We start from the raw sequence: 12,887 nt of genomic DNA on the forward strand, positions 1-12,887 counted from the left end.
GTGATACCACTATTAGGTTATGACAAATATAAAACATATATTTCATGCGGAAAAACCATAAAGCCATGAATCCAAATTAATTGCCACATAGTCAATTAGCATAATTTAGGATACATACATGTGACGCGTGCCTTCCCTAGCTGCTCCCGAACCGAACAAGAACAAGTTTAGGACTCCAAATGTCGCCCCTCCGTAGATAGTCCACAACACGTTCGGATCCGCCTTAGATTCAATTAACTAGAATATTATCTAAGGTTTTATGTTATTCGAAAGCTTAATTATATTTTAGGCAAATTATTAAGTTAGTTCTTAAACTTAAACTATATGAATACTTGTTGATTGAGATGTATAAATTTTGATTATGAATGACATATTTATAGGGAGGAAATATCGGACTTAGATTTCCCCTAGGATTCAAATAACTAATTCTATCAGAATTCTAGTTAAATTAATCCATTATAATGTAATGTTTAATAAAACACAAAACATTTAATTCTTGTGGAATTAGGAAAACAATTAATCAAGCAATCCTAAACGACCAAGGATTTGTAGCATTGCACACACACACACACAAACGCAGCCCACGATGGGCGTTGTGCGCGGCTCGGCTCAAGGCAGGCGCTGGCAGCACGCGGCCCATCCTTGGGCACTGCTGCTTGGCCTTGCTGGCTCGCTTGCTGCGGGCTTGGCTGTGCCTTGCTCGCTGCTCGCGGGCCTCGCTGGCCTAGCTGCGCGCGGGCTTCGCTAGGCACGGTCTGGCTTCGTGCTGGGTCTTGCGTCTAGCAAGCTCGTCCGACGACTGTTTCGTACCTCGCGCTTCCGGTTCGTTTTCCGATTCCGGAATTCATTTCCGATTCAAACAATATTTAATATTTTCGATTCCGGAATTTATTTCCGTTTACAAATATTTAATATTTCCGATTCCGGAATTTATTTTCGATTCCGAAAATATTTCCGATTCTGGTAATATTTCTGTTTCCGGCAATATTTCTATTTCCAATAATATTTTCCGATACGTACCATGTTTCCGTTTTCAGCAACATCTACGACTTGGATAATATTTATATTTCCGTTATGATCCATATTTCCGTTTCCGGCAATATCATCATTTCCGGAGTATTCATATTTTGCCTTTTGACGATTTCAGCTCCCACTGGAACCGAGATCCGTCGATTCCGAATATTCATAATTAGAGTATTTAATTCACTTAAATACTTGATCCGTTCACGTACTATTTGTGTGACCCTACGGGTTCAGTCAAGAGTAAGCTTTGGATTAATATTATTAATTCCACTCGAACTGAAGCGACCTCTAGCTAGGCATTCAGCTCACTTGATCTCACTGAATTATTAACTTGCATAATTAATTAATATTGAACCGCATTTATTAAACTTAGCATTGAATGCATACTTGGACCAAGGGAATTATTTCCTTCACTTCGGGGCCTGACTTTGGCGATTGGCAGTGGTGACTTGCCACCTTACCTTTTTCCTTTGGTGGGTTTGGTGTTTTTTCCGCAGGTGATGTTCGTCATTATGCTTTTCTTGCTTCTCTATTGTAGTCTTTTGGTTTGCAGTCAAAGCTTTTACTTCCACACGGAGTTGCACCAACCACCTAGCAAGGATAACAGTATCGTCATCATCCTATTGGGGGAGACACGATTAAGGTGTCTACAGTGACGCAATTGACTTTCTCATGATGGAAGATTCAATTGTGTCGCTGATTTATAAAACTGCGAAGCAAATACCTTTGCTTCGCAGTTTTATAAATCAGCGATGTAAATTACTTATAATCACTTTTTTTCAAGACAAACAATAATTTGCGCCAACCAAACTAAAACTGCGACGTAAATAACAAGTTTTCAGGATAAAATTTAACCATCGTGTCACATGTTTATATGTGCGACACAAATATGGTGATGCAAATTAACACTTTTCCGCTAGTGAAGAAAAAAGAACCGAACGGCGGTGAAAATAGCTCTCGACCTTTTCCTGATTGCAAACTTGAAGAAACTCTAGCTTCTATATAAAACTTTCTCTCTCTAAGATCTGGGGTGAAAGATTGACAATTAGGGTAAAAATGAAGTTTACCCTCACCCTATATGTATATAGGGGCAGAAGGGGAAAAGTCTGCCACGCGTCACCGTATCTACGGCGCGGAAAATTTTGTTCCAAAAAACGAACAGTTAACTACAGTCTAGTGAAGCGATTTTACACTACTACCCTCCTTTTGGGGCAAATGATGTGGGTAAATTTACCCGCACTAGCATGGCCCAATAAACACGCTCCATGTGTCCATTGTTAGAGCTTAGGAGGCGATAGTGACACCTAATGTGTTAACCCTCAATCTCATTAATCAATCAATCTTTCCTTATTGGACCAAATACGTACTAGGTAATGGTTCTTTTCTGTATATGGCTTAACACCCAAGAAAGGATAATTATCCTCCCCGTCAAGGGACACATGTCACTCTCAAGGTAATCAACCAATCATATTCTTTCCTTTCTACGGTTTTCCCTAAAAATTCAACAGTATAAATACCTCTTTTTCCGAGGAAAAAGGGGTTGGGTTCTCGATACAATGAATACACCACTATTCATGATATTGATTGCACTCTCTTCTCTCTAAACTTATTACTTCTTTCTCTCTCTAAAAGCCTTTAATCTTATTTAAACATCGGAGAAAATATTCCTACGAAAATATTCTTGTTTTACAAGTGACATAACCGACGGCGTGTTGGACAAGTCTCTACGTTGAAACGAATACCTGCTCGTTATCAACCCCAGGAAAAACTACCACAACACTTTTAATCTTAATTATTGGTTCAATACCTCATTAGTAGTACGTTCCATGTTATTTGATTTGGCTTACTTTTTTGGTACTTGAATGACTGGATATTCGTTAATTAAGATTTTATAAAAATCATTTTTGTAGGTTATTTTCATTGGAATTTTACAATTATCTGTATCATTGAGATGCCTAACTTTTTTTTAAGACGACCCTGGTGTTGAAGAAAGGCTTCCCAAATAACACATGTGAGTGTCCCACATTGAGAAGAGATGAGAGAGTTAATCGCTTAATAAGGCTAAGGGGCTACTCCCCTTATTGCCATATGGTTTTAAGGTGGAACCTCCTTTGAACTTGTTAAGTGGACTCTCTCTCTTTGTGACGGGCGTGGCCCAGGCCCGTATTTAACACCTGGTCAAATATTAATAAAATAGAGGGTGTTTTGATTGTATGTTAAATATGAAAAGATTTTTAAATTTTCATTAAGGATAACGTGAAGAACTTTTACTTACGAGTTACGAGGAACATAAAACTTAACTTTAATCGAAGAAATTTTGTAAACATGAAGTGAACATGGCAATGAATAATGGTCTTCTAAAATTTCCTTGGAAACAATAGAAGCAACAAGAGAAGGCCTTTTCAAAACTTTTTTACCAGATAAAAGCGACGTTCTTGCTACTGATTAAGGAGGTGACGTAGAAACTAATTAAAATAGTGGTTGAAAGATCTCCTAACTCCAATCCGATAAATGACGGCTTGCCTTATTAATTACGTGTATGTTTTGGTTATAAAATTGCCCTTCTCGTCCTTCCTTAACCACCTAATTTGCACCGAAGCTAATTGATAAATTAGTTTGTCATGCTACATAATATTTAGTCATATATTTTGTCTATATAGTTCAAATTTAAATCTTTTTTTTTCTTTGGCCAAATTTGTTTCAAGCCAATTTGATTGGCAAAATTAATTTCTCATTTAACTCCAATAGTTAAACTAGTAACTTAGATTTCTACCTACATCCAATAAAGTTGCTCTAAATACTTAGTATCAAAGTAATTCATAATTAGTAAAATACTTAAATTATGTTACTGTGTCATGAAATAGGGAATAACTAGTGTGTGGCTCGGACGATATCCCGATTGCTACATTGAATAGTTAAAATTTTAGATTTTTCTTGAGCAAAATATTTGATAAGATACATGTATAACATGAAGTGAAAGCATTCATCAAGTTCGTCAACTACGTAAACACACTAAGTCATTTATCACGAGAAATAATTTTTCAATTGCATCATCTTACAATTTGTATAATTTGTTTTCAGGAAATAAGTGATTCAAAATTTACAAACACCAAATTAGACTTATGCAGTCATGCAAGGCATTTATGTAGTTGATGCTTATGAGACTTATGACATCATGTTTATTCATGGTTGTCCTAATTTTTTAATTATTATTTTTTTCCAAAATAGTCAATAGAAAATAAAAAGTCACATAAAAGTTTAGTTGTTGTAAACTTCATGTTAACATTCATTTATAAATTAATGTGAAGAGATAAACCACAAATGGTTGTTGGTTAAGATGGTAATGAGAGTTATCCTCCACACTTGAGGTATGGAGTTCGAACCTCATTGTACGTATAGATTTTTGGTTGTCCATGATTTGACATATCATTTGGTGAGTGGAATAGTGGATGATGTGGCGCAAAAGGAAGAGTACTACGTGCCACATAGACATTTTTCTCAACGCCTTTTAATATATTAGTATAGACTAGAACGCGAAATGATAAAATCAGGCACAAGTTGTCACGTGGCCTGTATAGAAATGATACATCTCCGACACCTGTATCCTTTTTTCCCGCAGCATAAAGAGCAACTGTCTCAATCTTTTACGCTATTTTTTTTTTTTTTTTGTTGTTGAAGGTAAGACTAAATGGAAGTGAGGGGGAATAAAGGGGAAATACTCACTCCCAAAGAGCCCCTAATAGAGTTTGATCCCATAACCTTGAGGTTATGAAGTCAAACTTTTACCACTGAGCCAAGCCTTGTTTGATCTTTTACGCTATCATAAAAACAGAATAATTTAAGGCGGGTCACAGCAATACGGCAATTCCCGAATCGTGTTTTGAGATAGCGTCAGTTTGTGGTGATATTTTTCAGGTAGCTACTAAGATAGTAAGATGGCAAATGTGTATGTTATTAAGTGTGAAAGAGATAGTGTAAGAAGGGCGCATATATAGGCTCGTGACGCTGACAAATTTGGTTAGTTTTAACACAACTTCTTATTTACAAAGGGTATACAATAAATATTGTACACTTAAGTAAAAAGTTAACACAAAATGCTTAAAAGTTAAGCTTATATAGGTAAAAGTTATTAATTTTTTATGAATTTTTTTTTCATTTTAGTAAAACTTATTTCTTCAAAATCACTAATAATGTATAAAATTAATCATTTAAATCTTTAATTTGTTTTCTATCAACTATTTTTTTACTAATATTAAAGTTAATCAAAACTAGGTTAAAGTTCCTAAAAAATGGGTAAAAGTTATCTTGGTGTACAATAAATTTATTGTACACCTTGTGCGCGCAAGACCTTTTGTAGTTTTAATCATTTCTCATTGAAGCAAATCTCTCGTCAACTAAGGCCCTGTTTTTTTAAGTTGAAATGAAAAATTGAAGTTAATTGAACTTAACTTAATTAAACTGAAATAAATAATAAGTACTAAATAATAAATAAAAACTTAATAAACAATAAAAATAATCAATAAATAATCCTTTCATTTTTTTTTATTCTTCATGCACTAAATTAAACTGAACTTAACTTAAAAATAAACCTTGAAATTGAAATTAAGCCAAAAAGGGAAGGGACTAAGATCATCTGAAAGTTCTCTACAAAAATACTTCAGTATGTCAAATTGGCTAAATGTAAATTAGGGCAAATAGAAGGGCAAATGAGACTTATCACTATACTCCTTCCGTATTTATTTAAGAGATACACTTGGTCAGGCACGGGTATTAAGAAAAAAAATTGAATGAAATAAAGTAATAAAACAAGTGGAGTTGGGTAGATATTTTAATAAGTAAAACAAGTGGGGACCATGTCATTTTAGGGGATAGAGAGTGGAAAAAAGGTGTAGATAAATTATTTAATTAGATGGTGGGATTGATAAATTACTGAAAATGACAAGTGTATCTCTTAAATAAATACGACCGAAAAAAACAAGCGTATCCCTTAAATAAATACGGAATACACTCAAGAATCATAGTGACCAACTACAAGAGTTAAGCAAACATATTAATATGAGTAAGCACCAAATGCATGGAAAACAAGCATCTATATGTCTTAAAAGGAATGCAAGCTAAGGTTAATCGATCAACTCATTAAAAAAAGGCATTGGACACGTGGAGGTTTGTAAAGGGTACAACAACCAACCTTAGCTTGTTTCACATCAGTAGTTGTACCGTTTTACTATACAAATGTCCCTCCTAATTTTGATTTAAACACAACAATTAATAAGAGAAAATATAAAAAGAATAGGAGCTAGCTTAGCTTAGTTTGCAACATAAGAATCCGTTTTTAAATTGGGTTTTTTTGTTTATATACATCAATGGGATCCTCATATAATTTGTTGGAAAAGCTTGGGTTACACAAGATGATCATGAAGGTAACACCATCCAATAAGGCTTTAGTGATCAGAATCAATGTTATCTTGTTTGCATTCTTTGGCATTGGATATTTCACTGTTCTCCTCTGGCGGCCATTCCCATCGGTATATCAGGATAAAGTCCTAACATCGTCCCTTGTAAGGTGTTCCCTACGAGAATGCCATCACAAGGTAAGGTGAGCCTGCCTTATACAGTATATATATAGATATATCATTCAACTTGGTGTAACAAATAAGATCTAGACGCATGTAAAGATTAAAATTTGGGTATTAAAACGAAAATTTAGGGTCCAAGTAATCAGAGTTGTCATTTTATGAAGTCATCATGTAAATCGTAAAATCATCCTAGACTATGTGAATATATATATATATATATATATATATATATATATATATATATATATATATATATATATATATATATATATATATATATCTCGAACATATCCTAACAGATCAGCTCCTACGTATGATTTAATATGTAATGTAACACTTTTTTGTTAAACTTTGATGACTTTTGCAGGCAGAAAGTGGTGTAAAAATAAAAACAGTCCTGGAAGAGAAACGATCAAATCAAATGATAAGTCCTAAGAAGAGTATAGTAAGGAGAGAAAAACCACGATTCTTGAAGGAGATGGGAATAAGAGGAATGAAAATCGGCACAATAAACATGGAGGATGAAGATCTTAGTGAATGGGAAGCATATGGAGATACAATATTGAAAGTTCAATTTGAGAAGGTCTCGGAGCTTTTCGAATGGAAGCACCTTTTCCCAGAATGGATCGACGAGGAGCAAGAAAATGAAGGTTATGTATGTCCGGAAGTACCTATGCCTGTATTTGAGGAGTATGGAAATATTGATATGGTTGTGGCTAACTTGCCTTGTAATTTCCCAGAGAAAGGATGGGCAAGGGACATGTTTAAGCTGCAAGTTCATTTGATAGTCGCGAACATGGTGGTGAAGAAGGGGAGGAGGGATTGGTATGGGAGGACAAAGGTGGTGTTGTTGAGCAAATGTAGGCCCATGTTGGATATTTTTAGGTGTGATGATTTGGTAAGGAGGGAAAAAGATTGGTGGTACTATGAGCCAGATATGGTGAAGCTTGAGAAGAAAGTTGTTTTGCCCATGGGTACATGTACGTTAGCTTTGCCCTTGTGGGGACAAGGTATGTTTCTAACTCCTTCCAATGCCAAGTTTTAATTTCATATTAACGGGTTAATATTTCTCATGATTGCAATTAGCCTAACTTGGAAATTACGTTACCAATTGATTGAGCATAAATTTATGCTCAATCAATTGGTAACGTAATTTCCAAGTTAGGCTAATTGCAATCATGAGAAATATTAACCCGTTAATAGAAAATTATTTATTGGTAGTGTGGTTTGTTTCTTTACGTAACATAAAAATGGAGTTATTTGTTTGAAACTTTGAGTATGTTGGGTAAAAAAAAGTTACAAGGTTAAAAGATTACAACTCTTTATAAAATATGTCATAATTTCGCGTCAAGTAGGGATCGAACGTACGACCTTCTGCTTAGGAAACAGACGCTCTATTCACTGAGTTACATACGCTTTTTACTCACTCGATCTACGCAAACGTCATTTTAAATAATTATAGTGATAATCAAATTTCTATATCTCTGATTAACTTTTCATATTATTCCTTCCGTATTTCGAAAAGAAAATACTTTGGCGGGAGCATAATTTTAGGAGAATGATTTGAATATATTAAAGTAAGATGAAAGTGAAATAGTGGGTGAATTATTATTATAGTAAAAAGATGAGGTGAGTAAGTGTAGAAGCACAAGAAATAGAAATATTAATATAATTAGAAATGGGGACCAAAATATGTCAAAAAGGAAAAGTATATCTCTTTATAAAATACAACCGTTTAAGAAAAGTGTATATACTTGTTTATTACTCCGTACTTATCACTAAGTTGATAATTGTACTAATTTTCAAAATCAAATAAATATAGGTTTCTGTACTTTAGTGAATGTTGAACGTTATGAATTAAATGTTCATATGGTGAGTTTTATTTTCGAAAACTCACTATATGAACGAACCAAGCCAGATACATAAAATATTTATTTTTGTACACGCCTAGTATTTGTAACGGGTATAATAGACTATGATCCAATTAGTATGATTTTGATGTCATTTTATTTAACCAATTTTGTTTACAATGTTGTAATAAGGTTTACTAATATTTATTAACTATTCATTATTGTGATTGTGATTGTATTTTTATTTATTGTGATAGGGATGAATGAGGTGTATGATGTATCAAGCATAGAAAAAAGCACAAGAAAACAAACAAAACGAGAAGCCTACGTAACAGTACTACATTCCTCTGAGAGCTATGTATGTGGTGCAATCACTCTAGCACAAAGCCTCATTCAAACAGGAACCAAACGAGATCTAGTTATACTTATCGACAAATCCATCTCCCTTCTAAAGCGAGAGGCTCTTGTCGCTGCCGGTTGGAAGATTCGACTAATTAAACGCATTCGAAACCCACGAGCCGAGAAGGGAACCTACAATGAGTACAACTACTCCAAGTTCAGGCTTTGGCAACTTACAGACTATGAAAAGTTAGTCTTCATAGACTCTGATATCGTTGTGCTTCGAAATATAGACTTGCTATTCCATTTCCCTCAAATAACCGCAACTGCTAATGATGGCTCCATATTCAACTCAGGAGTCATGGTACTCGAACCTTCAAATTGTACGTTTCGAACCCTCATGGGGATTCGAAAGGAAATCACTTCTTACAATGGAGGAGATCAAGGGTTCTTGAATGAAGTTTTCGTGTGGTGGCATCGCCTTCCTAGGCGTGTAAACTTCTTAAAGAATTTTTGGTCTAATTCTTCTCTAGAAAGGAGTCTAAAGAACCACTTGTTCGGCTCCGACCCGCCTGAGTTGTACTCGATACATTACTTGGGGTTGAAGCCATGGCTATGTTATAGGGATTATGATTGTAATTGGGATGTTGCCGATCAACATATTTACGCGAGTGATGTGGCCCACGCGAGATGGTGGAAGTTGTACGATTCAATGGATATTAAGTTACAAAAGTTTTGTGAGCTTACTAAGCTAAGGAAAAGGGATTTGGAATGGGACAGAAATAAAGCCTATAAGTCCAAACTTAATGGGGATCATTGGAAGATTAATATTACTGATAATAGAAGATTTGTTTAGCAAAATTTATTGTAATTAAGTTAATGCCCTTTTTGGTAGTACTGACATTTATTATACCATTATGGTATCACAGATATATAATCATGGCATTTGTTTGGCTTTGTAAAATTTCTTTTCTTTTTTTGAGGAAATCTATGTTAGATGGGTTAGCCCCCGCTCGGGATGGGTGAAACTTAATATCGATGGAGCGGCAAAGGGGAATCCAGGACAAGCAGGATGTGGTGGAGGTAATAAGAGGACATCGAGGTGAACTGCTGATAGGGGTTTTTCGCATCGTTATATGAATACCATCTAATCAACCAAGATTTATTGAACACCTAATAATCGACTATATTGATTATAGTGGAAAATTCGGGATCGTCCCAATAGAACGGTGAGAAAGAGTCAAACAAAATCAAGCTAGCTTAGAATAGGAATGTGATTTGGATTATAGTAAACTAACGATTTTACACTAATCAACAACTCAATAATTAAGGAATAAGCTAGGGGAATTAGGGATCAACTCGGTTTCGATAGGAAAAGGGAATAGAATACGATTATGACAATGTAAGGACATGAAGTCAAGGGGGCAAACCAAATAATCAAACTAATTCCAATAGCACGCTTTCGCGACACTTCAAAACTAGCATGATTCATGAAACAACAAGTTCACTCATATGTTCTCACCAATTATCAATCTCTTGACAAATTAGTAATAAACACTCCAATCAATTAACCATCATAGAATTTCAAATGCTATTCAAGCTAAACATGGAAATCCTATCCAACCCATCACAATTTAATCACAAAATCATCATCAATTCAATTCTAATTCCGCAAATACTTCCCAAGCATCACCCCTACCCCTAGTATGGAACTACTCACAAGACATGGAAATAGAAATTAAGTGAAGAGTTGGAATTAAGAAATTAATCACGCTAATTGAATTGAAAACGAAATTAAGAATCAAACAATCAATCAAACTTGGAATTCTAAAATTCAATGAAAATGGAAAGCAATAACAAATGCAAAAACAATATTGAAAAGCAATAAAGGAAGAACAATAATGAGAATGAAAAGATGAAAGAGGAAAGAAATTACTTGAAGCTTCAAAAGATTCAACACTTCAGTTGGATTATAAAAGAAATAAAGCTAGACTAAGTGGTTCTCTCTCTAAAACTTCTAAAATTTGGAAAATAAGGACAATAATAGGATGTCCCCAAAAATTAGGGAAAAAAGAGTATTTATACGCTTTCCTAAAAAAGAACAAAATAACTACAAATTTCGAATTTCGAATTTCGGATGTCGATGCGGGCGCACATATATGAGTTTTCGAGGGCCCACCAAAATAGGGTGTGGGCGCACCAATGAGTGAGAGAAAACTGGAAATCCAAAGTTACGTACGTCTTCGGTGCGGGCGCACCAAAACAAGGTGCGGGCGGCGCCTCTGAGGGGTTAGGGGCGCAGTGAGGATCAATTGTCAATGAAGAAATCTGCTAAGGAGAACGGTGGGGGCCCACCAAAATGGGTGCGGGCCCATCTTTCCAAAAGTGTCATTTTCCCCCCCAAAAGAATGCTTTTAGAAATTTGCTACAGAGTGGTCTCCCTGCTGGTGTGGGTGCGACCAGTATGGGTGGGGGCGCACCGGCCTAGAAAGCTCGATGTTGCATTTTTGAAAAGTTCCTGCAACTTGATTCCAATTTGTGCGCGCGCACCATTCTGCATTTGCACTTGAACTTTATTTCCCTTTTCAACTCCATCCGAAAATCCTATAAAATCCAATAAAAACAAAATAAAAACTAAGGAAAAACGAATTAAACCAAGAGCCACTACGGATTCAATTTCAACTAAAATGTAAGTAAAATTATAGATTAAAAGGGGAAATAAGAACGAAAACTAGAAGAAAATAATAAGAAAATAAAGGTTTAGAGCGACATAAATGTCGCTTATCAAACTCCCCCAAGCTAAGCCTTTGCTAATCCTCTAGCAAATCAATCAAGAAACGGAAGGAGAATGAGCTTATTAAGAGACACACTACCAGTGACTAAAAGAATAAACACTAACTCACTATCGTAGGAATCACGGTTGCATATATTTAAGCACATGCAACAAGCTCTTTGAACCCCACGATCGCTCATGAGGGCGAATGGGATCTCGTAAGGGTTTTCTAAGAGATTGACCTATAACTCTCCAAAAATGACCAAGGCAAGATCTAAAAAAAAACAAAAAACAAAAACAAGCAAACAAAAGAAAAAAGAAAAACTACAAAAATTCTAGAACCGGGCTTTTATTATGGAACAAGCAAAAGAGGATGCTAATATTTCTAAGCCAATAAACGATTGCATACTAAAAGATGTCCAAAGGTCGAGTGAAAGATTAATCATGCAAAGCGTAGAGAACTAGGAAGTTTGCACTCCTCTTCTCGCCTACAGCCTATCTTACCGCATCCACTCTCTAGATTCAAATCCACCCTCAAAGATAGCTTCTCGTGACACCGCATCCACTCTCTAGATTCAAATCCACCCTCAAATAGAATTTCAAGAGAGAAAAGAACGCTACTCGAAAATCTCGGCATGACAATCTCGCTCCATAGGCTTGACAATTTCCTCCCTCCAACGACAATGACTCAACTCTCTAGGGTCAAAAGGACTTTTAGGGTGTAATTTTAGGCTACGGTGAAGGGCATGGAAAAATTTGGGATTTTGAGCTAAGACCTAAAGTGAAGCATCAATGAACTTAACTCAAGCAATAATACCAAAACCAAATTGTACCACTTATTTGGGGCTCCCCCAAGCTTATTCAACAAATAAAATCAAACCAAACTTCTTTTCTTGCATCTTTTTTCTCATTTTTTTTGTGTTTTAAGTGAAACTTTTCTAGTTGCCTTGTTTTTCTCTATTTTTGGATTTTTTCCATTTTTTTGATTTGCTTTTATTCAACAAATACAAGGGGCTTCCCCATACTTTCCATTTCAAATCAACTCCCATCATTCTTCTCGAATTTGCATATTCAATCACAACATAGAACACAACAACACAAAGCTTCACTATCACTTCTAAGGGTGAAAACAAAACAAAGGCTATTGGCTTGTAATTAGCTAGTAAGAAATGAAGGGACAAGGCTCAAGGCTAGCAAGGGGGCAAATTCAAAAAAAATACAAGAGCAAAATAAAAAATGATGCCGTAAACTATAAAAGAAAATAGTAACAGAAAGAAATGCCTTTATCGTCCCCTAAAGTAGCTCGGTCGCGGTCTCGGGAAGGGG

General features: G+C 35.4%; 1 protein-coding gene across 2 annotated transcripts; it reads left to right on the forward strand.

The window, feature by feature from the left end:
- Positions 1–5,999: 5,999 nt before the first annotated feature.
- Positions 6,000–9,752, forward strand: LOC110788733 (UDP-glucuronate:xylan alpha-glucuronosyltransferase 2). Of its 2 annotated transcripts, none has more exons than XM_021993377.2 (3): positions 6,000–6,614; positions 6,967–7,609; positions 8,707–9,752. In XM_021993377.2, the coding sequence occupies exons 1-3, from the start codon at positions 6,387–6,389 to the stop codon at positions 9,642–9,644; spliced, it is 1,809 nt and encodes a 602-aa protein (XP_021849069.1). In that variant the 5' UTR covers positions 6,000–6,386; the 3' UTR covers positions 9,645–9,752. The 2 variants fall into 2 exon arrangements, with proteins under 2 accessions (XP_021849069.1, XP_021849070.1); XM_021993378.2 differs by having other exon boundaries at positions 6,001–6,619.
- The last annotated feature ends 3,135 nt before the right edge of the window (positions 9,753–12,887 follow it).

This window comes from Spinacia oleracea, chromosome 4 (genome assembly GCF_020520425.1).
Source record: "Spinacia oleracea cultivar Varoflay chromosome 4, BTI_SOV_V1, whole genome shotgun sequence".
Lineage (NCBI taxonomy): Eukaryota > Viridiplantae > Streptophyta > Magnoliopsida > Caryophyllales > Amaranthaceae > Spinacia > Spinacia oleracea.